A 27,741-nucleotide genomic window follows, 5' to 3' on the forward strand; every position below is an offset into this window, starting at 1 on the left:
CATGCACACCAACCACACACCTAGCCAAACAGTACACAAAATTTACAATCATGCTTGTTCTCCTCTTTCATAGTTATGATTTTGCTAACAATAAAATCTTGTTACCATTGGCAAAACTAAACATTAGGAATCTCTGTGAAAAATCCAAATAAATTCTCCAGAACACATATATGGGAAAAGCTTGATTGTGGTGTTAGATTGTAAATAAATAAATGAAAAATGTTGTCTGAGCTCAGAGAACCAAACAGTATTCACAGTGTCCTTTCTGTCAAAGCATCACATATTTTCCATAAGCTCATAAGAGAAAGCAAGTCAGTGGGAATATAAAACATCCCCTTTCTTGGATAATTAGAGAATAAGTGCTCTCAAGAACAGCTTTTTAAGGCCCTTCTAGAAATGTATTTAATATTTTAAACACCTGGTAATATCTTCAGATAGCTGGGCAGGATCTGGAGGGTAGAATTTCACATTAAATGCAAACTGCCAAGCACCACCTGGAAAAGAACACAAGTTTACGGAAAGCGCACTGGGAGTGCAAATGGAGATGTTCATGCTATTTGATTACCAGCAAACTTAAAAATAATCCAGTCAAAAAATTAATAAGAATAGGATGTAGTATCTTTTTCTTGCGTACCATTCTGGAGATACTAATTTTCCCTTTCACAATTATGGTATTAGATCAGATCTTACAGCTCTTTTCTTATTTTAGTGAGATTTTCACTGAGGCGAGGACCCTAAGGGAGTAGCAATTCACTGCTAATACTTACAAAAATTCGGTCTGAAAAAAAAAAACCAAAAATATTTACTGGAATTAACCATCTGAAAACACAGCTTATGCTAACTCTAAAAGCAATAATTCCCACACAGGCCCTGGAAACATGGCAAAGTAGGTTTCAAATGAGCAGCAGAATGGCAGCCACTGTTGAGTGATAGAATGCTGCAAGAACAAATGCAGAGACTGTAGCTGGAAAGTGGCCTTAAGCACAGAGTGAGGGAATTCCCACTTAGTAATTTCAAGTCAGTTTAGGTGACCTGTGGGATAGTGGCTTGCATCAGTGCAACTATTTAGCAAAAAGTGTTTTGGAGATTTAGCTTTAGATGTTGTTCATAAGAATATAAAGACTGGGGGAAAAAAAAAAAAAAAAAAGTGTTAAATACTGCAATGTAAATATCAACACTATTTTTTAACAAGAGAGAGGTTATACTAATTCTTGTCTCTAAAGCAAATGAAAAGCAGCAACTAAATCCCAAACCAGAAAATGCTAATAAGCACCATGGTGATATCTCATTTTTTTTCACTGAGGCCTTCATTGTGGAATATGCATTGCATACGCACATAAGTTATGTACATAAGTATTTCTGCACTCGAGAAACCAAAGATGAAGTAACGACACTTAAATTTCCTGAAATAGATTGAATATTTCAGAAATTATTGGAGAAAATAATCTAATTACAGATTAACTAGAACTAAGTAAATGTCTATCTCAGAAAGTTCTGTACTGGCTGTGTAATAAGAAAATGCTTGTGCACGTTGTGAAAAACAGGACTCCTGATGAACCTTCAATCTTTAATCCAGAGGCACCTTGTGTCCAGGCACCTGGTAATGAACATGAGTTTTCAAAGTATATCTGGTATAGAAAAGTTATATGCTGGACAGAGTGAATGCCTGACTGGAAATACTGCAAGATCTTCCTGATTGGGCATTTGGAGATATTTTACGTAGAGATCTCAAGGAAATCTCACCCCATGCAAAACATGGCTGATTAAGATAAGAAGTGAGAAGCATTCTCCCCTCAGTTACAGGGCCTTAAATAATATGCAGTAAGTTAAAACCAATGGGGCACAACCAGAGGCCATAGATATAGTGACAGCCTTGTTTCTCAGGTGCTGGAAAGAAATTGCCATTGTTTGCAGTAGAATCATGAGTACCTGAGTGCTATACAGCACACATGTAGTTCTGTGCCATTTATGATGTGTTGTGCACAAGAATCCTACTTTTCCACACTTCTCCTGTTCCCAACTTCTATGGTGAATTCTCAGAGCAAGTAAATTATCACTGTCTTCTCCTGCAAATACAACTGTCCCCATTCCACATCCAGCTCTACATTATTCTGCCCTGGTTAATCTCTCACTGTCACAACCTTTCACTGTCCAACTCACAGCCTGGGCACATATTTAATGCATTTCACATCAGCAGTTTGAAGCCGAGCTGCTTTCCTTGCACTGACAATCAGCATAACTTGACTCAACAAGGTCTCCAGCATCTTCCTCACGGACTAAGAAAAAGCATATAATGGAGCACAGATTTTCATGGCTCTTCTTTGCTGATCATTTACTTATAATGAAAATAACACTAGTGGAAAGGTGCAGCTGCTTACAGCAGCAGAGGATTCAACCCTTTGAATCCCAGAGAGGGGACTGACTCATTTGCCAGGCCTGATCCAAGATATGTGAACCATCAGATGGGTTTGCTTATAAAAGCACAGGTACTAGGTTATTTACTAAATGGGCAATTACAAAAAATACTCAGGTTTTCCAATGAAAAAAAGTAACACACACAAACATTTCATCAATTTGAAAAAGTGAGGGTGAAAAAAAGGCAGGTCAAGTTTCGAGCCTGGCAGCCCTGACACAGTTTTCCTTCAATACTTTTTTGAATTTCTAATGTAGCAGACAGCTAAATTTAACAACAGGACTTTTAAAAATATTCACGTGAAGCAGAAAATTGACTGGTTCTCTGTGAATTGAACATTCATTTCAGAAGCAAAGTTCAAGCTTTTGAAATGCAGGAAGGGAAGGTATTTTAGAGTGTTATCTTTGCATCAGAATAGTAATTCAGTACCCACGTACTAACAGTGTGTCTGGATTTGATATAAACATCAGTAGCACAAATAAGTAACGTATATACATATATGTAAGTATAGTATACGTGTGTGTGTGTATATATATATATGTATATGTATATGACAGGCTGAAAGAGCTGGAGCTTTTCAGACTGGAGAAGAGAAGGCTGCAGGGAAACCCGATAGCGTCCTTTCAGTATCTAAAGGGGGGCTATAAGAAAGAAGGAACAGACTCATTAAGTAGGGTTGGTTGTGAAAGGACAAGGTGAAATACTTTCAGACTAAAAGAGGGGAGATTCAGACTGAACTGAATAAGGAAGAAGTTTTTTACAGTAAGGGTAGCGAGGCACTGGAACAGGTTGCCTAGAGAGGTGGTGGATGTCTCGTCCTTAGAGACACTCAAGGTCAGGCTGATGAAGCTCTAAGCAACCTGATCTAGCTCTAGTAGGTGTCTTCCTGCTTACTGCAGGCGATCTGAAATTGATGGCCTTAGATAGTCCCTTCCAACTCAATTCTGATTCCGTGATTCTGCATGTAGGTGGGGATGAGGGGTCTGTGGCACACCTGCCCCTCAGTTCTGGTGGGCAGAGGGTTGAGGTGAGAAGCTTTCTTCCCACAGGAAGGTGCAGTGAGGCAGGCCCCTGTGCCTCGCAGTGTCAGGACACCTCTCCTATGGATGTTTTTGGGGGGGTTGCAACCACAATGGAATGTATGATGCTACAGCTCTGCAGCTCACCTGCCACCAAGATCTTCCAGCTTGGGACACCAAGCCATGGGACACCACACCAGGGGCACCAGCCAGACCCTTTGCATGATGGAGGCCAACAAGGGAACAGGCTCTCCAACCCTCAGGTATCTGTGAGGCAGCTTTCCATATGTACAGAGGCCACACTGGCTGGGAAACTAAGGCTGTGTCTAGTGCTAGCAGTGGAAAAGATAAAAACAGTTTGGAGACAAAGAAGCTTATGTGTTCTCAATTTTGGGGGTCTGGGTATACCAAAAGGAAAAGTTTTCCAGAACCACTGAAAGAAAAATACAATGATAACAAACTTACTTCGAATCTGCTTTTTGATTTCCTTGGCAGGGTCCAACCAATTCTGAAAAGAAAATGTTTCCTTTCTTCAGTTTGAGTTAGAAAACACAATCAACATCATTTTTAAAACAGTGCTATAAGACAAAGCTAGAAAATCTGCATGCCTACCTTCTTCTCTCTGGAGCAACAGTGGACAGGGGTAATGGTAACTTTCAGAATGCGGATTGCTACCGATCTTCATAGAAGATGTGCAAGTGTGCCATAAGACACTGCCCCATTTGAAACTCCCTGTAAACATGAGGGCAACTCCAGGAGCAGAGTTGCTGCCAGGGCTGCCCTCATCCATGTTGCCCCAAACCTGGAGGCTTTGTAAGGAGATCACACAAAGCCTTACTGAGGAACTGAGGGATTACCTCTGCGATTTGCTACTATTCCCTGGTTGCCAAGGAGCACTGCTGACTAAAACCAAATTCCTCCAGAGGCAAGCAGGAATTTGAGGTCCTTTATTGCAGCCACCATGGCCATAGCTGGCAACTCATAGAGCCCCCTGCCCTGCCTCTGTGATATGGGAAGATAAGGACCCCACAGCTCTGTCTCATCTTCTAATGGAATTAATATTTAATATGCCTTGCAAAACCCAGAACAAAAAGTCCACCTCCCTGAGGAAAGTTCTAGTTTGTCCAAAGAAAAGAAAAACAGATGTATCATAGAAAAAATATTACAGAAATATCAAACAGGCAGAACACAACAACCCTTACACCCAAGAAAAACAACCAGGTTGCAGCTGTCCAAATGCATTTAGTGGTACAAGACATGAGCCTGAGGAGTTCCATCTATTTCTAAGCTTTCTGTAAAAGCACACTATGCACCAAGAAATTAAATGTGCATTAAGATTTCTATATTCAAATGTGACACATGATGTGCGCACATATTTTCTGGCTGGAAGGTGTCTGGCAAAGGATGGAGATGAGATTGCTAAGTACTTTGACACTAGAAATGTGCATGTTACTGATCTATAAATGTGGGATTCACTCCATTTTCAGCTGGTTAGCTCTCTAAAGTAAGTGATGATCTACATTTCTAAGCTACCTGTTTAAAATGAATGATTTTTTTTTTTCTTTCCAGTACAGGAAAGCATTCCTCTCTGGAAATGTACTTAGACATTTGTTTAACTTTTACTACAACGCAAAACTAAGCATATGGTTAAGTATTATCTTGGACTAGCACGGATTGCTTAAGCATCTGCTTAAGTGACTTTCCAAAACAGGAACAGAATCCTCATATTTAGAAATCAGTAAGAAAGGGGAAGAAAAAGAACCCACTCATTTCTTATGCATCATATATAGCTGAAACAAAGGGAAGCCCAGAAAACAAAGCTGTTGTTCTCACCTGACATAAGGAACTAAAGAGGCAGTAATAACTCCAGCCTTATCAGGGAAGACCTTTGAGACCATACAAAGCACAAAGTAACTTAACCTGGTGATCTTTGTTAAGAAGTTTTGTTACTGAATTCTTTAAAAATATTTATCATAAAATGTCCAAAAAACCAAAAACAAACAAACAAACAAAAAAAAAAAAACAAAAAAAAACCCACCATGCAGCACTTGAAGTATTCTTTGATACTCTCCCTTTCATCACAACATGCCCACAATAATCCACATATTACATGAGTGTTAGACCACCCTGCACTCTGTTGATACTGTTAATACACAGCTCATTTAATGCTAAACATGAGCTGTAGAAATACAGAATGGGATTCACTATTGCTGTCAATTGCTTATGCATTTAGGCAAATGAACAATGCTATGTTAAGCTAGGTCAAGACTGGAAGTCAAGATTTCTTGGAAATGAAAGTACTCCTGCCTATCTGTACCACAAGCTAGTATTATTAAATAAGCCACATATTAATATTATATTCTTAGCAGTATATAGGAACACAGAACCGACTCTCATCGATGACAGTAATGTAACAAATCAAACTAGAAGGAGAATGAGGTGTATGATTAAATTCTTTCATGCTCACACAGACAGAAGCCAAGGAAACCCAGGGGATGCTTTAGGAGTTATAAAAGAAGTAACTCAAGGTACACACATATACAACTAGATGAGAAGACAAAACAGCTTCTGTACTGTTTGCAACTGTCTGGGGGTGCCTCAGGAGAGCTCTGATATCCACATGCCAAAGGAAAATCACCATTTTGTATGATACCTTTTGGTTTTCTGCGTCTCTGTACGTTAGCCCAAAGTAGTCTTTTTCCAAAAGGTTCAGATGCTCACACACTTTGTCGAATAGCACTTGACCTCTGGAACGTTTCTGTGGGAAATGAAGAGGGGAAAAAAAAAAAAATCACGTTTGAAAAATAAACATAACTACTAAAATAGCATCTTTACTGTTTAAACCTCAAACCCAATCCAGAAATGATTTACTTCAACTCATTAATTTTTTCAGATCTATTAATCTGGAGCTTCATAAGAATCAACTGAATGGGGCAAATTCACTTTTCGTAAGAACTCAGATCTTGCTGTGGAGTTTAAAATAAGTCAGCACATGCCATATTGCAAACATCAATTAAGAGATCTATTCTGTCTTTCACAAATCACAACCTCAGATTTATTGTGAGGATATATATCAGTAAAACAGAGTGTACTCTGTTTGCAATGGTGGTAACAAACAATGGTAAAAATATTCCCTGCAATGGATTATCAGAGCTGAGATTTTGGCAATCCATTGGAGGAAAAGCCAAATGTGTAGCCATTTCTTGCTTTGGTAATATTGTGGATTAATTCCAAGATCCTTTTCTGTCTAACATACAGGGAAATACAAACAAACCATTTGCTGAGATCAATGTGAGAGCCTAGTATCTCACATAGAATAAAAATGGATAAAAAAAGCATTTTCTCAGCATTCCACTGACCTTTTTTATTGCTAGAATGTTATATGAAAAGATAACTCATTGTCTACACCAAGAGCTTTTAGCAGGAGCATCATCGTCTCTTTTATTGGACAGTAAAAATTCAGGTCATCCTAGTTCTCAGTGTAATATATGACATTCAGAAAGAATTTTCCAAAAAAAAAAATCCCACAGCTTCAGTCAGAAATGTCCTATTCATAAGTACCTGTGCCAACTTTAATGTGCATTAGCTATGACAAGGAATTCAAAATTATTTGGGCCATCAGACATTGTCTCTTCCCTACGTGCACCTCAGCTAAAGGAAAAAATCTCCCGACTTCATTTCAAACATGCACACACACATACATAAATATTTTAGTTGATGTCAGCCAGGCAATTTCTTTATCTATAACATACACACGACTTTAAGCAGAATGGAAATACATTAATTACTTCAAAAGCCAGCAGAATGCCGAAACAGAAGACAGAATGCTTCTTCCAAATTTATCTTCATTAAAATAATGAGGGCAAATAGAGAGCACTGCAGACATTGTCTTCTGTCTGCATTACACATTGGCCATTTGTGGTCAAGTGACGCCAAATATATTCATTACAGCCTGTCATTCCTCAAAGGTCACCCACTTGGAGCTGCATCCTCTTATCACCCCACCATGATGGCAGTGTCACCAGAGCCCCTCAGTGGGCACATGCATTTTCAGAACTGCACCAGCTCTCTGAGTTATACGAATGGAGCAGAGGAAAACGCAGCTCTGTCAGTACAGCTGTACCCACACCATGCTGCCCATCCAGCAGTGTCGGCCGGGATGTGTGAATATTTCACAATCCAAACTGATGGGGCTATGCCAACAAAGCTGGCCTCCAACTATTTTAGAGGTGATAACAAGCCAACAGAAAATTAAATAAATAAAAACAAAAAGAGGTTTGCTAACACTCAGCAAAAACATTAGGAACAATGCTGGAGTAAGTAGCAGAGCATAACCCAATTTTTGTTAAAATCAGTATTTCTGTTGAGGCTCCAGTGGTACATTACATAGGATTGAGGGAAACATACTCTATGGTTTTATTGATAGGGAGATTGTAGGAGTGGCTGCTGCAGTCTAACATGCATTCTTCAGATGACAGAAAAACCAGCCACAGAAGTGACTGGTAAGTACTCGTAAGAGTACTAATCTAACTGAATTTACTGAGTCTTCTAGCATTATTTGGGCAAGCAGCTCTAGGCTTACTTACGTCTTTGTCACACACATCCAGCCCTGGATCAGGAAAAAAAAAAGCACCCCAGCTCCTTCATAATTTCAAATAAATGTTAATTCTTCTCCCCCAGACTTGGAAGTAGTTAACAGAGCTTGATGGTTTTATATTGCTGCTTCATGGAGACAATTCCTCTACTGGTGCATACAGAGGAACAAAGCCAGAGCCCTCAAGCCAAATGGTCATATCTCTGCTGCAAATAAGCAATACCATATTTTGCCAAGCATTTCTACTTGGTGACAGACTAAGTAATTACACCAAATGGAGATAAATAAGCAGACTACCTGAACATACTACTGCTTGCATCACTGCACCATCTACATTTGATTCATCACACTTCAGTGTCCTAATTTAGGAGTCACACAAGGTCAACATGAGAGCTGTTTTACATGGCCAATCTGTGCAGCTACACAGATGTCAGCTTTGAGAAATAGGAGCTAGCAGCTGCAAGGTACAGTGTTTTAACAGGGAACTGCACAAGACGTATGTGGCTGTGCTGTAATAAAAACACTCAGGATTTCTACACATTGTGAGCAAGTGGGACTAAATATGAGAAGCCTGGAATAACTTGCATGGCTTATTTTTTTGTCTGTGACAAAATCCATCCTCCTCCTTCCCTAGGACAGTACCCAAGTTACACTGAGCCACTTTTCACAAAAATCTTACTGCATCTGAATACAAGAAAATGTTGATGCTGCAAGAGGGCTTCAGAAACACCATGTGTATGTACCTGGCAGCCTTCCTTGGTCAGGATGTTCTCTTCCATGGGTGATGGCTGAGAGTTAACCTTACAAAGACAACTTTTCTTATTGTTCACAGAAAAGCCCATCAGTATTAAGACAGATGAGCTGCTGCCCAAGTGCCTCTTCCCAAGTCAGAGCCATTGCTGGAGCAGGATTTAGGGGGCTTCTATCACTTAGGGACGTACGCTGCCTGAAAATGGAGTCACCACTGCTGCCCATGTAAAGCACAAAAACAGTGAGGGGCAGCATCTGCATAAATACAGAGGAAATTAAGAAGTTTAGCTGGGAATACATAATTAAAGGAAATGAGCAGACCTCCCACACTCCTGTTAATTACTTTTAGTTTACCAAGTACTCAAATTAGCATAGCAGATAAGGTGTGGGCATCATTGCTTCAGCAGGGAAAGAATGGGAGGAGGAATAGAGAAAGGTTAAGTTACTCACCCTAAACCTTTCCATGCCATAGTTTCGGTGTGACAAGACCAAGGCAATGAAAGTCTCCTGGTTACTGTGAATCACAGCTTAATATAAAAAATGTCAAGCAATTCTCAGCAGGCCAAAAGAATGTGCTTTGTGCCTTTGTAATGTTTTTAGTGAATAAATAAATAAATCGCAGTAGAAAAGCAACTAAACTCCATGCTATAAAATATTGGCCATGCAAATGAATAGTTCTTGTGAAAGGTCAATATGGAAAGAGACTCCTACAGAAATACTCTCAGTTACATTTCATGCATGAATGAGATGAAAGGAAATGTAGAGATGTGAAAAAAGAGATACTTTGTTCATGTTTTGGGAAGGCAAGATCATAGAAAGAATGCAAAACATATATTGAACAGTATAAATGAGTATAGAAGTCAGAGTGCAAAGATTAAGCTTTTCAGAGACTCTTTCCTGCAACTGCATAAAGCCCATAGCTCTCATCCAGAACTGAAATTAGAAAAAACAGTCTTCCAGTCAAGCTCCCAGTGAGAAGAGCCAACAGCAGTAAACTTGGCAGGTCTTCACCCACCAGCAATTCCCACACGCAAGGCAGTGAGAAACAGCATCCATCTTTCCTCGCCAATTTCTCCTCTGCTTTTGGACCCAAGCTTCTTCCTCCTCAGGAGGCAGAAGTTCACAAAAGGCTCTCCAAGTACCTATTGGCTTTCACCAGAAACAGCTCAGGCTCAATCCTCTCCACATCAGCTATTCGTGCTGCTGCTGCTCCACTCCCCACTAACCCCCCACCTGGCTTTGCAGTGGTCTGGACTACCCTGCTCTACTGACCCTATCTGACACCTCCCCTTTCCTCCACTTCTACTCTCACTGGCTGGTTTCTGCCACTCTTCCACAGTAAGCCCCTTCTCAACATGCCTCCATCCCCATACAATGCCCTAATCCACTCAAGGGATGCTCTCCTTTTCTGTATCTTTGCTGATGATAGCCTTTTTCTGAAGCAGTGAAAAAGAGAGAAAGAAATGATTAATGCCATTTTTTAGGTTGGATTATCAGGAAAAGGGTCTACATAAGAGGGTGCTCAGGCCCTGGAAGAGGCTCCTGAGGGGTGCAGTCACAGCCACAAGCTGCCAGACTTCGAGGAGTGGATGGACAATGCATTCAGACATATGGCCCGATACTTGAGTGGGCCTGTATGGAGCAAGCAGTTGGACTCAGTGATCCCAACAAGTCCCTTTGAACTCAGGAGATCCTATGATTCTATTCAAATAAAGTATTTTAGGAAAAAACACAAGGACTTGGCAGATAGAAGAATAATGTATGTCCTTTGCATCATCTACAAGTTCAGGGAGCTTCTTCAGCGAACATCCTTCCATCCTACCCCTGTCCCATGTGAGATGGTCAGACCAAGGTAAAATATAGCATATAATTTTGAGTGGTGAGCTCAAAAATTCTATTTTTCATTTTAGCTCTACAAGAATAACAACATTATTAGAAAGTCAATTATTCTCTCTGCTCCCTCCATCCCACACAACTGGGATGATGACACTCCCCTGCACCTCCACAGTTGCTAAGGGGTTAATTGTTGTATACCTGATGAAAGCACAGAGAGTTAGTCTACTCTCATGCTCTATTTTTATTCACTAGCAGATTACCCTCCTCTCACTGACAGGGAAATAGTATGAACAGCTGAAGAGTAGAAAACAACCCCCTCCACTTCCTAGAAATTAAAGCTCTTGCAGCCCCCAAAGTGTCATATTTTCAGAGCAGCGCTATTTTTGCAGACAATGCTGCAGTCTCACGTGTATGCAAAATGCTGAGCAAAGGCTGAGGGAGGAAGCTGTCTGTAGCATGAAGGTATGCGTGTGCTGTTTGAAAGCAATTATGAGCAATCACATTGAGTTTATAGGTAAGGGAAATCCAGGAACATGGTCCCCCAGCCAAATGAGCTATAATGGGATTTGTTTGTGCCACCTCATACCCAGCATCTGCACTGCGTAGTAGCTACAAGGTCATGCACCCCACTGAGTGGGAGCTTCGCCTCCTTGCTGTTCAGCCAAAGAGCAGAGACAAACCATTATCACAGCTGTGGACTTGGGTTTCACATGGAAAGTGCACATTTCCTTCTGCACAAACATCACCATTTTCCTCAGACAAGCTGTCACACTGCCAGTGAACAAGCAACACTAGCACTATTTTGGCCTTAACTTCTGTATAATTACTGTAATAACTCCAGTGGGCACTGTTGCTGGAAGAAGAACGAACAGATTAGTATCATGAAATCCTTTTAGAAATAATTGAACTTTAAATGACGTTGAGGTTATCTAGTTCACATTCCTAATTATCATTTGCACTTTCCAATGGATCTCAACAATACACTGTATAAATGTGTGGGCTGGCTCCAGTCTTGCATGCAGTAATGCATTTTGGCATGTGACTGTACTCATGTCTTCCTCTTCCCTCATTCCTTTTGGTGGCAAAGTATTAGCTAATTTTTCTAATCTACAATGCACGATGAAGAAGATTCCGTGTTCAGACCTCTGATTTTATTTCATGTTACTGTTTCAATTTAAATTGCCTTTCTATTGACAGCCCAGTTTCTATGCTGCACAGATCAACATGATGGTGCAAACACAAGAAAACGCCCTGAAAATTTGAGATGCATGTGGCATCACCTAACTATCATACACAAGGGGGAACTTTCATACTCTCCACCTTTCAGCTTCTGCAATTATTCCTGCAACACACACAAATGTAAATGATTAGCTATTTGTCAGGAATACTTTGTACTTGCCGCAGCAAGCACTCTTCCCACAAACTCCCCCAGCTGAGATATGTAGAGTAAAGCCTCGGAGTCATTGAATTCCAGCTGTCTGACAGCATTCACAGCCTTTATTCACCAGTTATGCATCGTCCATAAAAACTGAGCAAATCCCTGGAAAAAGTATGATTCATTTGTGAGTAAAGGAGGCCAGTGCATGCAAGCTTCCTAGTTCACTTTTGTAATGAGAACCCTATTTCTATAGAAGGGATCTAAACTTTGTAAATATGTCAGAATTTTATGTGCATATGCCAATACTTGCATAATTTAATGCACATAATATCTGCACTTGCAAATATATAGAACCTTATGAGTATGAAAATGTTTGGTGTCATTCCAAATGTGGAGGAGCAGTTTGCCATGACCTCCAGAGTCACCATCTATGGAGAGTCAATCTCAATAATTCTGGTAAAGAACCTATTTTTATCTTTATGTGAAATAACAATCTACTTACTGTGACATTTCTCATATTCCATGGAGGAAGAGTTTGAACTGGACACAATATGAAGGCCTAGTCATTGCATTTTAGGCCATAACATTTCCCACAGAAAATGCTTAGGTTTTTTTTTTTTTTTTTTTTTTTTTAAAGTAAATCAAAAATTAAAAATTAATTTTAATTTAAAAACAAAAAAAAAAAAAAAAAATAAAAATAGCAGAGGGTTAATTTTTCCCAAGGAAGATAAATGCATAAAGCCATTCCAAAGAAGTTTGACTTCATTGCCCTTCCACTCATTTGTAATTTTGCATTTGTTCTTGTATTTCTTAATCTCCTCTGGTTTCTCTCCACTTGGAAAAGGCAATGAAGGAGAAAGGTGACAGAGGAGGAAAAAAACTTCAAATTTCTCTGGGGATCTATGATTTCCCAACTGTAACCCTCAGCAGGAACATAAGTGGGTAACATTCAGGAAGAAAAACAGGATGGAGAATCTCTCCTGTAGTGTTAATTGGCAGAAAATCAGCAAGTTTTCCCCAGTTTAATGAAGTACATCCCACAGACAACAGTATATAAGTAGCAAGATGAGGTTGTTTAGAAACAAAACATAACCACTGGAGTTTAGCCCTCTTAGTCCCTTGCTGTCTCTGCTGAAAATTCCAGAAAATCAACATTTTGTTTCCTCTGAAAGTAAAAAATATTGAGAAAGATGTTCTATACATAACATAATATATAGTAAAGAAAGTCACTTCTGTTACAGAGCAAAACCTTCACAGAAGTTACTTGTAGAAAGTTGTACAATAAACTGACAAAGCAAGCAGATGGGCAGAGCAAATAACAAATGTCCTGCTACATCTCCTATATGGGCAGATCAATATAGACAAATTGAAATAAACTGTAAAAAAAAAAAATAAAAATGAATGCATCTAAGAAATGAATCCTTACTTCAACTATTTTTATATTTCTTGGAGAAAAATCTGCTTTGGTATACACAGAATATTGAAATTGAACATGCATGAGGATGTTTGTCTCTTGGATGTACTTATTAGTGTAACACTCTCCACTCAGTTTATGCTTCATAGCAAGGAGATACTGAACAGGAATTTCCCAATACCCTTTTGGGTGGCAAAGAAAATAGTAAGTTTTAAGCAAAAAATGTTCACTTCTTGACTCCCACAAGGAAATGCTGTTTAATCTTCCATGTACTTAAACTAAAGCTACTAACTAAATTTCATGGGTAAGCTGTATTTGGAAACATCCCAGGTCACACATCCAAACACAATACAAGTGGAAAAAAAAACCAAAACAATTTAGTCAAATGTGGAAAGAATTAGAACTTGACAATTTCAGAAAGCTTTAGTTAATAAGAGGTTTTCTTTTCCATACAGAGTGCTCTTCCTGAAAGCTGCATGCCAATTCAAACTCTCCAAATGCTCTAGTTCTTTATTAACATTTTTATGCATGGACCTGCCTGTACATCCCTGTATACAACTAACATATTCAAGAAGTTTGAAATAAAAACCTGAAGTACTATTCCACCTCTGCTTGAGAATGAATGCCGCACAAGAGAAACTGACATTCACCTAGAGCATATTTCAACACATAGGGAAAAATGATTTTTTTTCCTCCCCTTCACAGTGATACTATAATTTACCTGCTTCTTCATATTTTTTATGTACAGTACGTAACTATTCCTGAAACCAGTCACTTTTAATGCCTACCACTAAGTATTTAATAGAAGTATTTGGGTAAATATGTCTATGCTATAGCTACATACTTGCACCTAGCGTTGGTGACATTGTATAACATGGCATAGTTTTTATCAGGGCAATCTTCTTTAATACAGTTTGAGCTTGCAATCCTAAAAAGCCAGCACTAATCCAAAAAAGAAAAGAAAAAAAAAAAAAAAAAGCAGGCGATTGCTAAATCCCAGTAAGAGGATTGGTGACCTAGTCCTGACGCTGGAATCAAACCAAATTAGGGTCTTTGCCTTCTGCATCAGCAGAGATCACTCTAACACTGCTACCACATGAGCTCTAAGTGCACTGACAGATACGCTACACAGAATACATGTTTACGAATAAAGCCTGCATTTTATAAATGGCAATGCAAAGGAGAAAAATGCAACACCTAAGAAATAAAAAAGGCTTCAGAGCACTTCTTTGTATGTTGAAGGGTAACAGCCACACTTGTACATGCAAAACAGCCACAGAAATACGTGTCAAATGAGATGACTGTCAAATGCTTAGGCACTCCAAATGCATCAACGGAATTCACAAGGCAAAAATTGAGATCTAGTAACAGCTTACCAGCACTACCCTCCAGGAAAAAACAGTGGATATTTTTTCTCAAACAGAAATAAGTGTGACAAGAATTGAATTGTATCAGATGTTTGCTAAATCTTTTCATACAATAATAAACCATATTCCATGATTTTGTAGGCTTTTCAAGAGTGAAAGTACCACCGCTGCTCATTATACTGGAGGACAGAGATATTTTGGATCTGGTGTTTAACCAGAAGTCCAGCTGATCCATTTGTCTCCCAGCTGCACCATGTCCTCCTGCAAGAAGGTCTGCAGTAACTCAGGAAGGTCTGCCTGGATTCACACAGTGTATGAGGCTTCCCAGTGAGGGGCATCAATATAAATATTTCCCTTGTTCCCTTGTTCTACAATATAAATATTTCCCTTGTTCCCTTGTTCTACCTGGTCTTAGAGGGACTCAGCAAATGTGCCCCTCCTGAATGACTTCGAAATGTGCACAAGCGTATCACGAAGAAGAACTCTCCACTATCCTCACTGTATGCAGTTACTGGCAACTATCAGCAAAAGTCAACCATAAACATTTGGTTTATTTTCAACTGAAAAAAGCTCTACTGTCAACATAGTCCGATTTACAGAGTAATCTTGCCATATGAATTTAAAAGCCACAGAGCTCTCCCTGACCTACATTACCAGGCTAGAGGGGAAAAAAGAAAAAATCACACAGAAACCATAGCACAGAAAGACACTCTTGGGACAGGGACAGAAGAAGTGGCATGAGGATTAGGCTTTTAAATCTGGGGTGCCTTAGAGAACATCACATCATCAGTGCTTCAGCTGTCAAGAGAGATAACTTAGAATCATAAAAGAGGTTGGGTTGGAAGGGACCTCAAAGATAATCTAGTTACAGCTTACCCTATTCTCAGTGGTTGCAAGCTGCACTCAAGCCTTATCCACTTTGGATCAAGCCCATTTCTGCCAGACCAAAACTGACCAAAAGACACAAGGGACAAACCTTCCTTTCTATCACAGCTTTGATTTGCAGGCTATCTAGTCCCATCTCTAGTATTTTATTCTGTCAGCAGACAGGGATAACAAACCGTAAATCAGCCCAGAGAATGCTGCGTGGGGCTCACCTGGAAAAAAATCACCTGTATGAGGTGCTAGGATTTTTACAAGGCACCTAATATTTAGGAGATGATAAAGTGAGCACTGACTTAGTTTTGTTCTGGAAATAGCAATGAAGCATTAACATGGGTACAGCAGTAGGTATAAAATCGGATCAACTAGCAACAGAATTGGAGATTTATTTAGACAGCATGGTAGGGAACTGCAGCAGTACGAGGCACCTAAGACAGAAAGGGGCAGTAAACACCACGAAGAGCAGTGAGGCTTGGCAGAAGTGAGATGGGGGCAGGGGCAAGAAAATAATCACTTCACTGGGAGAATGGGAATAGATGGGGTAAATGGAGAATAGACACAGAGTGCAGAAATAGCAGGAGGTGTTAATATCTGACAGTCATTTTGAAGAAGGGAAAAGGGGCAAGAGGAGCCTTCCACTTGTGATGTTTGACTCATATTCCAGTAGTGCTTAAAAACACTTGCAGTGTCCGGGTGCTGGCTGCATCCCTGTAAGAAGCTGCAGGGTCGAGAGGGTGAGCTTCACCCAAGGGCACTGCATCTGGAGAAGACAAACACAGAGGCCTCGATGCAGCCTCACCCCAGTGAGGCCATCAGCAAGCACAGTGAGGAGGACAAGAACTCTTCTCCCTGCCTGCTGAGGAGAACAAAGAGCAGGAATAATGCTGAGGATAACAGGCCCTGGTGCACAGAGATCTCTACTCTGGGGTAAAAGATCACCCCAAGTTAACCAGCAGCTGGCCTGCAGTATCTGGGTTTGAGTGTACATGACCAAACCCAACTGACCACATAAATATAAGTCTGCCAGATGGAAAACAAGCCTCTGACTGGCTCCTTTCCAACTGGTTCATCAAGGGGAGGGAACTGGAGGCAATATGTCACCCGTAGATTTTCAGTTAATCATCTATTCTCTAAAAAATGCAATTTCAGGGCAATTATATGTCAATGTAGGTCAATCCCTTTTGATAGTTTACACCATTATGAAAAATGGCTAGTGCCTCCAAATGATCAAAAGGACATGTTTGTCTCCTAAAGACATCATTTAACTCCTCAAATCATTTTCAGAATCTATTAATGAAAGTCAAGAGATGAGAGAACTAGATACAGGAAATGGATGCGGAGAGCAAATGTACTATATACTTTTTTCTTAGAAGTTTCGGTGTTTGTTCTCACTGTAGCCATGTCCCCTGCTCAGTTGAAAGGTTAAATTTAAAGCCCAACTTGCTGTTTACTTGGTACAACATCTGAAAGGGTGACCTTCGTTTAATATTTGGTTTTCCTTCTGTCTCTATAACATACCTGCATATTAAATGGAGGAAATACAAGAGATCCAGCTGTCTAACCATCTAGATGTGCTTTCCTACCAGGTTTTACAGACCTTGTCCCTCAGTATCGTGCAACCCAGATGTTCCCAGTTTGGGGCACTGAAGCTGAGCTCCTCTGGGCAAAGAGGAAATGCTCCAGCCTCAGAAGAGCCACATGAACATCCTCCAACTTATGGCACTTCAAAAATGCTAGGTTCAGCATTAAATGTCTTAAAAAATAAAAATAATTTAAAAAGATTTCTTTAACCTCCATGAAAAACCTTAAAAAAATTTAAAGTGCACTAAAAGCAAGCATAAACACTTTTATGTTTGGCTCAGACTCATAGTTCATTATTACGAGCTGGACAATATGGGTATCGATTTCCAAAACCCTGTGCTTCCTGAATTGACAAGTACTTTAACTTATAAAAAGCAGTACACAGCATTTTGAGAACGTAAGCCAGAGGAGTTGTATATTAGCTCTATTCAGTTGGAACATATTCAGGCAATACTCAGACTCCTACTGACACGTGTCAGGTAACATAGATCTTAGCTGAATCCCCTGGCTAATCTAAGTCAGTTCTAATTAGTGGGTCTGGGGCCAGAAAACATCCTGTATAATGCCAACAATGCATCCCAGCCTAGTCACATTTAGTGAAACACGTCCCAGGTAAGGAAAAAAAGCCTAACACAAACCTAACCTAAATCTCTTCATATTAAATTAACTGAAATATAAGCAGTGACTAGGTCAAAAGGAAAAGTCTTATTAAAAAAATTCCCTTTTGCAAGCAGTAATAAGTTTCACATGTAAGGCCGATTGCAAGAGACTGTGTGGAATTCATTAAACAATTAAACCACACAGGGGGTAACTGAAACTGTATCCTTCAGCAAGCAGAGTGCATCTTATTACAGCAATTTCCTTCCTGACCTTCACGTCTACCTCAAAATGGGTAAAAAGGCAACATTATTAAACTGTCCACGGCAAAGCAGAGCATATGTCCATGCTGAGACACCTCCTGGGGCAAAGGAACAGCGGGGCTGCTCCTTCTGCCACCACAACACAGAGACACAGAAGGAGTTATCCTTGAGACATGGTATTACAAGTGAGATGTGGAATACCAGAAGAAACACATGCAGTGTTGAAGTACAGAATCTAAAAAGGACTGGAATTTTTTTTTTTTTTTTTTACTTTTTAAGTTCTGCCAATGATAGCAGAGCTTATTCCCTGTTCTTCCAACTTGTCCAACAACCATCCTTAATGATTAAATTTTTAAGGAAGCATCCACATACACTCACGTTTTTCAGGAAAAAGAAAAATTCATGTGAAACACAACACTCTGTGCTACATGAGAAGCCATTCACTTCATGCACATTTTGCCTTCAACAAGGAGTTTTACCACACACTTGCGCAAGGCAGAGAGTGACCAGATCATCCCAGTTTGCCTCTGTTCAGGTTATAAACCCTGGTTTCCAACGTATGGAAATAGAATACCTCACCTTTCCCATTCAAGTATGGTACCCTGAAGTCCCCTGAAGATGTGGGGAAACCTATTGCTAAAAACGTAGGGTATTCTCGGTTGTTTTTCAGAGACGTGTAGAAATGTCTACTGCTGTGGGCAGAATTGGGTAGTGGACTGCAAAAACTGGATAGAAAAAAAAACACAACAGGTGTATTTGTAACAATCCGCCCTACCTCAGCTGACTTCCATTGACCAAGAACAGTGAGTATAGCAATGCTCCTTGAGACATCAGATTTCAGCATTCTCCACTGCATCCAAATTATACAGGAACTCAACCTGTTTGGCACAGTGCTACAGCACTGTTACAGCAAGGTTGCTATGGAAACATTTTTTTCATTTACTAGTTTCCTGTGTGATCATAAAATCCAAGTGGAAGAAGAATGAAGGAAGAGTATAAATTACCAATGAGTTCAGACAGTGGTGCCCTTGAAAATGAAATCTAACCATTTTGCCTTTCATTTGGTTAAGGTTGTTATTGCTTTCTGATCTTACACAGTGATTAATAACATCTATATGTTTAGAGTAGAAATCATGAAGGCAAATTCCAACCTGTTTTAAAAAGACACTTCAAGTTAGGCAACATCTAAGGGAGAGGATGACAGCTTGTTCCAGTTCAGTCTTTTAATTAAAATGCAGCAGTCTAAACAACAGAAAAATGAGATGAGACAGAGAAGGAAGATGAGAAAAATAAATCCTAGAAATAGTGTAAATGTAGTAGAGCACTTGAAAACGCCTACTTAAAGTGGGAGAAATTCAGAGAAGTTATTTCTGCTTATTTTCACATACCTTCAGAAAAACCTCAACTAATGCCTTTGTTAAGGTTATCTGAATTCAGTTTGCAGTCTTAAATCTTCTTCCCTGGAGATGTTTCAGGAAAGGGCAGTTCTTAGGGACATGGTTTAGTGGGCAATATTGGTGATTGGTTGACAGTTGGACTAGATGATCTCATAGGTCTTTTCCAACCTTAATTATTCAATGATTCTATGATCTTACATTTTTGGTTTGAAGAAGTAAAGATAAATGCAGTACGTAGACCTTGCTTGCTTAACAAAGAAGTCCTTAGCGTTCTCTTTGCCTGAGCAGCTTTTGCACCAGCTATGGACCTGGCCACTTTTGACAAAATATTTCTGGTCCTGGTGCCAGGTGGGAGAGCGCCATGAACAGTGCAAGGAGAACAGCTTACAGGAGGGGTGGACATCTCACTGGAAAACAGCCAGCATCACCCATGCAGACTATGCCAGCTCCTCTGAGTACCCATTAGAAAGCTCCAGCTGCTTTAGGGCATGAGGGAACCATATTAGGCTGCTGCTCTACTTTGACACTGTTAGTAAGAACTTCAGGGTACAACAAACACTTCTGTTCCAAAAGCACACAGCTGTTCCCAGACACATAAAATGCCATTAGGTATCCATTGCACCTTGGAAGGGAACCACCGCTCTTAAATAAGCTGGCTGATCCTACCCATAGGCTCCCAGCTGAGAAGTGTGGTGGCAGTACAGATGGTAATGCTTCTGTTTTATGTTTTTGGAAAAGGATAAATTAACAGGTTGGGTTAGCTATTTAACCTGGTTTTGGCTTGCAATGACTTACTGCATGAAAGACTTTCTGGGTCAGGATAGATACAACACACTGGCAGTAATATTGTAGGGCCACAGGAGAGATCTTTTATCTGGCATTTACTTCAGATCCTTTCACTGAAAGAATAACACATTAGATGAACTGCTGTTAACCTCCTCTTTGAAGTTACCTCCACTATCCCGTGCTTTGCAGATATATCTCATACAACATAAAAAACCCTGGTGTCACATATGCAATGTTCTGGGCATGAGAGAGACTGAAAGAAACATTGGAAGCTGTTGAAGACTCTCAGCATTGAATACAGAATAGGAAAGAGGGAGTTGTAAAACAACGGACTGCAAAGGGATAATGAATTAACCAAACCCATGTCAGAAGCATCTAAATCTCTGAGTATGTGCTATTTCAGCTGTCAGGTCATTAACTGGATGAACACATAATTGATAAGCTGTAGGTTGTGTTCTACTTGAGAGCAATAATCTCCTTTAAGTGATATGAATATTTAATATATATAAAAGCATTTGTCATTTGCAACCACTCTATAGAGTAACTGATGGATTCTATAATGATCCCCAACTCCCTGACTAGGGAATATGCTTCTGGAGAGATAAATATCTGGCTCACTTCCAAAACAAAATTCACTGACAGAGCTGGTATTCTAGCTCAAAAGGACATTTCTAAATTTCCAGTCCTTCTAAATTACACTGCTTTATAGACTTCAGTAGGCAGAAGCAGGACATGTAGAACTGCAAAATGGAAGCTGACAATAAGGGATGAACCTTCTAACTTCCCTCTACCAACTGTCAAATCTCTAACACCATCCACACTGAAAGATGCACTTATGCGCGTAAAACACAAGGAATGGAAACAATAAATGTTCAGTTGGCATGTTCCTGCTTTCCCTTCTTTTAAGGAATTCACTTTGGGGAATTTACTGATTTCTGTAGTTTGCTAGATCTTTGAATATACCAACATATACTTTTTCCAGTGTTAGAGAATATAGCAAGCTCACTTACGGAGTACTTAAAAAATATGATATCATTTTTCTGAAATGTGACATTGTTTCTCATAATGCAGCACCAGATTTTTGTTGAAAAAGCAACAGAACTTTAGTATTACCCAAGATGAGAACTTCACCTTCATTTTCCTAAATGATTTTCTGAAATGTGTTCAGAAACAGATGCTCAGCCTCCCCAGCCTAGTAAAACCCTTTGTATGTACTTTTTCTCTCCAGTGGATAAAGCAAGTGAACGCCACATCCTATCTCTTGGCTGGGCAAGGACTCCTTTCACTGTAGCTGAACCTTACAGACATGTAAAATAGCTTTTCGTAGGGATCTAGCCATGTGCCAAAGAGTAAGCTGTGTTGTAGAGGTACCCGCAGTTGCATCCTCAATAATTCATTTTCTGCATTTTGTAGTGGCACATGCTAACACAATATTAATCCATAGTCCCTGGCTGCTCCAAGGACTGTTCGCTATTCCCCACTGAAGATAAAATCTCTGCAATGTATTCTATCTCCAGGAAAAATAATGGAAACATCTATGTGCATGGCATTGATGAAATATCTGGCCATCCATACTTTTGCTTAAAATGGGAACTCAGTTTTAAACTCTTTTTTTTTTTTTTTTTTTTTTTTTTTTTTTTTTTTAAATATTAACCTGCAAGTCTAATTTCAAATATTTTCCTCTAGATAGAATGAAAAAAACAGAGAAAAGCAATTTACCTCTACTTCACATGCATATTCAGATCCATCCAGAAGTGTCACTTTGCACTGCATATTTTTAGGTTTCTTGACAATCTTTAGAGGAGACTTGGAAAGTTTGCTTGATGATGATTTTTGAGAGAGCTTGTCGTCCTCTAACTGCTGATATTCAAGCTGTTTTGCACTTGCAGCTGCAAACTCCTGTTCTTTGTCTGTGGGCTAGAAAAAGAAAGAAAGATAACTGAGACAGACCAATCGTGCAGTGCAATGCATTACACACTCCACTTCTGGCAGATGCAGCTTTAGAATGGTGACTGGATGAGAGGGTCCATGATGCACAGTAGACTTTTTGCCATTGAAAAGACTCCCTGTATTACTTCCAACCCTTCCTCCCCACTCCAAAAGGTCAGAGTAATCACGGAGGAGGGACATGCATGAAAATAATTTAGGTTTCTACTTCTTTTATACTTAGAAAATCCCTCTGAAACTTCTTGGACCTTTTGTTTTTTTTTTTTTTTTTGGTCTACTGAAAATGCTAAACAAAGAGTAAACATTGTAGCGAGTCAATATTCCCACAGATTATAACCTTAAAGTGCTGTATCTACTAAATCACATAGCGTTTTCATGGCGTCATATGGAATAGGAAAAGACCGTCAGATCTGCACTAATTTTGTCTATGAGAAAAGCTGCCCTGAATGAGAGGCCTGACCAGTCAATGACAGCGAGAACTTGCAGAAGGGTTCTGATGTGCCTTGGAGAGAGAAGGGCTCCCCAAACACCTGAGCGAAGGGTTAAGCAAACAGGATGGAAATAAGAGGCCAAACATCTTTTATGTGCAGCTGGCTGGCTAATGGATGATAACTACAAGATGAGAGGCTGAGTTGTGCTCTCTGCAGATGCTCAATAAGTCCTTTAAGCTGGCAAGAAGTAGATCATTTGAAAGACATTCTGCAGCGGAAAGGGTAGAGAAGAAACAATTACTGTTCCTTTTGCTTGGGCTTATCTGTGGGTCAGACCATTTGAAGAGTCACTGCCATGCAGCACAGCTCGTGGTCCTTTTCACTGCAACAGATGAAAGCCAGAACAGCTCTACTGCATTTCACCCTTCCTAGCAACAGCACTATGCAGCAGTCATTACCTTTCAAATCAGTTATGCCCCTGATAGCCTCCAAGCAAAATCACAACAGGAGTGCACTAATACCTAAGCTAGAGCTTTAAAAACATACATTTAAAAAATGTTTCAGTTATCTCACTACAGTAGAAAAAAATAACAGGCCTGGCTCTGAATGATTTCTGTGTAAGAAGAAACAAGCAGCACTGGAAATAATATAAATTAATCCTTCATCTGTTTCCATTCACTGCATGTAATAAGCCTTCAAGAGAGAAGAGCAAATCCACTGAAAGGCTTTAATCTGCTTTGAGACCAAAACAACCTTGCATGATAAAACCAGCAACAACAGCATGTCACTAAACCACAGAGAACTTTCCCCAAGAGATTTCATCCAAACAAGCTGTAAGCTTTCCCTTTTTACTTAGGTGAATAGGGAAAAGGAGCGTTTAGAATCAGTGAGAGCACTAACTCCCACCAAGGCAAAGATGCAACTGTGGCCCCATGCTCCTCCTTTCCTTACACAAGGGAGGACAGAGCAAAGGTCTGCTGGGCATTCCTGAGTATGGAGATAAAAAGAAAGCAGGACGAGGATGATACAGAGCAGAGCAAAGAAGCCGCTTTAAAAATCCATCAGCTGGCTATTCCCCTGTCTATCTGCAGACCTGGAGGAGACTTTCTCCTCCTTTCTCCTCCCAGCACTTGAAAGTCCAGACACCAAGGTCCTTGCATGCCTTGAAAGCTGGCAGTAGATGAAGGCACAACATACATCACAAGATTAGTTGTTTTCTGGGATTTAAATGCTCACCGTGGCCATGAGAATGAGGGAGAGTGCCTCCAGCTTCCAAAGACACTTGAGGCCAAGCCACTGCTCTACAATCACAGAGGCCAGCTGGCAAGCAGTTGGGCTTAAGCACCATGAGAAAAACAAGGCTCAAGATGTCTCCTCTTAGGGACCTAGCACTAATGGGAAGAGGCATTCTGATGACTTCTACGTGTTTTCTTAAGGAAATTTACCACAGAAGATGCATTTGCACATCTACAGGTGCAAAAGTCATCCCAGGGCTGGAAGAACTATGCCATCATTGCAGGTGGCTCATTAGATTTCTCATGTGAGAGTAAGCTTCTTCCTAGCACAAAAAAAACCCCTTAAATTAAAAACAACAACAAACAAAACAACAGATCCATGGAATTAATCTTTTTAAAGAAGATAGGAAAACTGCTTGAAAGATAAATCCACAACAGCAAAGGCACCCAGCAGCCTGTTATATTTTAGAAGCCTCTTCAGCATGCAAACAACTTCTTTGAACCACTATGGATTGCTGATTATTTTCCTTCATGAAGATACTTTGTAGCTAAAGAGCAAAGCAGGCATTTGCTTATTTATAAATATATTTTAAAAAAGCAAACTATTATTGACATTATTTTGTTTGCTAGACTCCTACTGACATTAAGATCAGGAGAATCTGTCTAGGTTAAAATCATACAATGGATTTTTTCTCATTTGTCTGGAGAACAAAATATGCCAAGAACTATTAGAGAAGATCTCATGAACTACGCTGACATGTTCAGGCACTGAGGTACCTTCAGACTGAATTAAGCCTCTTCTTCCTAAAGAAAACTGACATTGTGTTATTTAGGGAAAAAAAAAAAAAGGAAAAAAAAAAGTGGCCAGTGAAAATCCCACGTACTCAGTGGATTATTCTGAACTCTGCAAGCATAACTATATTCTTCCTGGAATCCTGTTCACTCCTGCAACAGACATTTCTACAGCATTTTCAGTGTTACAGACTAAATTATAGTGAAGCACGAATTGCTTCAGGGTTTGTATTTTTTGAGCATAAGCTTTTCATCTTTATTTACATAGATATATCTCACTATGAAACAGTATGATCATCCCCTTTTGAAGATGGAATTCTCCCTCACATCAAGCCCTTGGAGTTACAGAATTTAGCAGTAATGATCTTGGATGTTTCACAACTTGGGTACAAAATGAAAGGTTGAGGGAAGTGGTCTTGTTTAGTTTGGAGAAGAGAAGGTTCCAGGGAGACTCATTGTGGCCTTCCAGTACTTGAAGGGACGGTGTAGGGAGTACGACTGTTTATGATAGTGGATAGTGATAGGACAAGGAGGAATGGTTTTAAACCAAGACAGGGAGGTTAGGTTACATATTAGGAGGAAGTTTTTCACACAGAGGGCAAGGGACACACTGGAACACATTGCCAAGGGGGTTGTAGATGCTTCATCCCTGGAGGCATTCAAGGCCAGGCTGGATGTGGCTCTGAGTAGCCTGGTCTGGTGGTTGGCGACCCTGCACATAGCAGGGGGGTTGAAACTAGGTGATCACTGTGGTCCTTTTCAACCCTGGCTATGTTTCTATGATTACCAAACTTGCACAGTGCATGAATCCCGTCTATTTATGATAGTTTCTAGAAACATTAGCATTCAACACTTGATATATTCTTGCTCTTCAAGTAGACAAAAAGGGAGGAAGACAGTAAGATTACATTATCATGTTTCATGAAATAATTAATTTCTGTAGTAACTGCAATCCCATTGTGAAGAAGCCTTTTTGTTTTTATTAAAATATTTTTTCTCATGTGTATGGTATGAAAACAAAAAGTCACTGTTATGGATCAGTAATTTCAATCTTTCTTCCTAAGATTCTCTTATACAAGTGATAATAAAAACCACAAGATTACTCCACACTGATCCCACCATGGAAGAACAAATGACAGCAAGACAGAAAATGATATCCATTAATCCCACAATTTCTCGCTTTTTAACGAACCCACTGGCAATAGTTCTGTTGGCCAGTACTGCTTTTAAGTGGTCTGGAAGAAAAAAAAAAAAAAGATAATACTTAAGCCTAAGCCTGAAAGAACTGAATTGTACATTAGCGATTTGCTTGTGTAGTGCTCTTCTCTCCTAGAAAGCAGCCCTCTCTCTTTTCCCCAGACTAACTACAGGTAACTTCTGGCCCTGATACAAATGATTAGCAACCAAGAAAAAAAAAGAAAAAAAAAGGTTGATCTTCAATAGCAGTAAGTATCAGAAATCTGTCCTGCCATGTCTACATCTTGGAATAAAGGAAGTCAGACACCTCTTTTAATTTGGTCCCAGGAGCACTCATTCTCCCAAGAACTAAATGTGGGAGATATTAAAGGCTTTGCTTGTATAAGAGACAGCTTATGCTCATTTTTTTCCTTCACCAACATTAAGTTTGAGCTGTAGTTCTGCAGAAAAAAGAATTAAAAGCTAAGCGCACAGCCAGCCTCAAGCAGCTTCAGTGGAACATGCACAGTGTTGGTAAGTAATGTCTTACTTCTGCTTGCTCTACCAGCACTGCCTTCTAACAAGGAAAAATAACAAGACCTCACAAAGTACCCGATTTTTTTTTTTTTTTTTTTGTAAAGAACAGAGGAGGAGCATGAGTAGCTTATTCCATTCTTCAAAGGTGAATGCCATCAAAGGGGGAGGGAGGGGAAGTCATAACCTTACGGATCTAAGGGATGTGATTTGCAGGTACCTCATTAATTTTTGTGTCATTTACCGATGAATAACAATGCCTGTTAATCCTATTGACTGGAAATTGTTAACAGGAGAAGAAAGCAGCCGCCACAAATTTAATAAGTGTGACAATGAACCAAATGGAAAAATCATGTGATAGCTCTTCTAAAACCTATTACGTGAGAAGTTAGAGCAATTATAATGCAGTCATTTCAGAACTACAAGAAGCTTAACAGACCACAGACTCTTCATGGCCCACACATCAGACAAGCAAGCATGAAATTAGTTTTCAGCAGGTGTCAAATAAAAAATGAACTCTGAAAACATTTTTAGCTTCTTAAAAGTTGGCACTGTTTGCTACATAACACAAATGTGAGACGGAAAGCATTTCTCACTTAGTAAGATCAGCCCAAAGCAGCACAATGAAGGCAGAAAGACATGAACTCCCAGACATCCTGCATGAGGGATATTATGTTTAAATACAGAAGACCAACCAAGAAGATCAATAACATCACACCAAACGGGCTCACTGTTTCCCAGGAGCAATCGTGCACAGCTTTCCTACCTGCTCTTTCCTCACTGGCGTGCTGTGTGCTGCCACAGCTGAGAACTGCTCAAGTGCGTTTTGGTGCTCTTCACTTAGCTGTTGCTGCTCCTGCTGCTGCTGCGGCGGGCCCTCTGCTGCTGCCCCTGGCTGTGCAGGGGCTTCTTGCTGGTCCTGCTCTTTGTCCTTGGACTCAGAATCTGATCCCGACTCTGTCGTCATGGTTGGTTATTCTAGAAAACAAGGTGAGCAGATCGACTGAGCGAGATCATGCAGCCAATTCATTTGTAAGCTAAAAAAGAGCATGGTTCTGTAAAATCTTACCCTATTCATTCTTATTCTATTCCTTATAATATACAGACAATATTACAGGAATTATGTTAAAGTTAAATGCAGAAGTGCCACTCTATCTAGTTCATTAAAAGAGAGTAAACCGCACTGAAAAAAGGTGGTGTTAGTGCCTGAATTCCAACACAACTCACAGTACCTTGAGTTTCTAACCTTGTGGAAACTTTTAGAAACATTCAGTCTTTCTTTCTTTACATTTGAGTCAACTGGGCTTGAACTCCTCAACACCTCTCAACACCTGCACTGCTTTTGGAAA

General features: G+C 39.9%; 1 protein-coding gene across 10 annotated transcripts in view; it reads right to left on the reverse strand.

The window, feature by feature from the left end:
• The window catches only part of EPB41L3 (erythrocyte membrane protein band 4.1 like 3), a 135,147-nt gene that overhangs the window by 34,124 nt on the left and 73,282 nt on the right, over positions 1-27,741 (reverse strand). For 9 of the 10 annotated variants that reach the window (XM_042837897.1, XM_042837903.1, XM_042837890.1 and 6 more), the window contains 5 exons: positions 27,159-27,370; positions 21,997-22,194; positions 6,086-6,190; positions 3,898-3,940; positions 419-494 (listed from right to left, as the gene is read on the reverse strand). In XM_042837897.1, the coding sequence (XP_042693831.1) occupies positions 419-494; positions 3,898-3,940; positions 6,086-6,190; positions 21,997-22,194; positions 27,159-27,359 (623 nt within the window). In that variant the 5' untranslated portion in view covers positions 27,360-27,370. Of the gene's footprint in view, positions 1-418; positions 495-3,897; positions 3,941-6,085; positions 6,191-21,996; positions 22,195-27,158; positions 27,371-27,741 lie in introns of those variants that run through there. The other variant, XM_042837913.1, reaches the window with a different exon arrangement.

Source organism: Centrocercus urophasianus, unplaced genomic scaffold, assembly GCF_019232065.1.
Source record: "Centrocercus urophasianus isolate 14NV4802_14NV808 unplaced genomic scaffold, USGS_Curo_1.0 seq_11, whole genome shotgun sequence".
Lineage (NCBI taxonomy): Eukaryota > Metazoa > Chordata > Aves > Galliformes > Phasianidae > Centrocercus > Centrocercus urophasianus.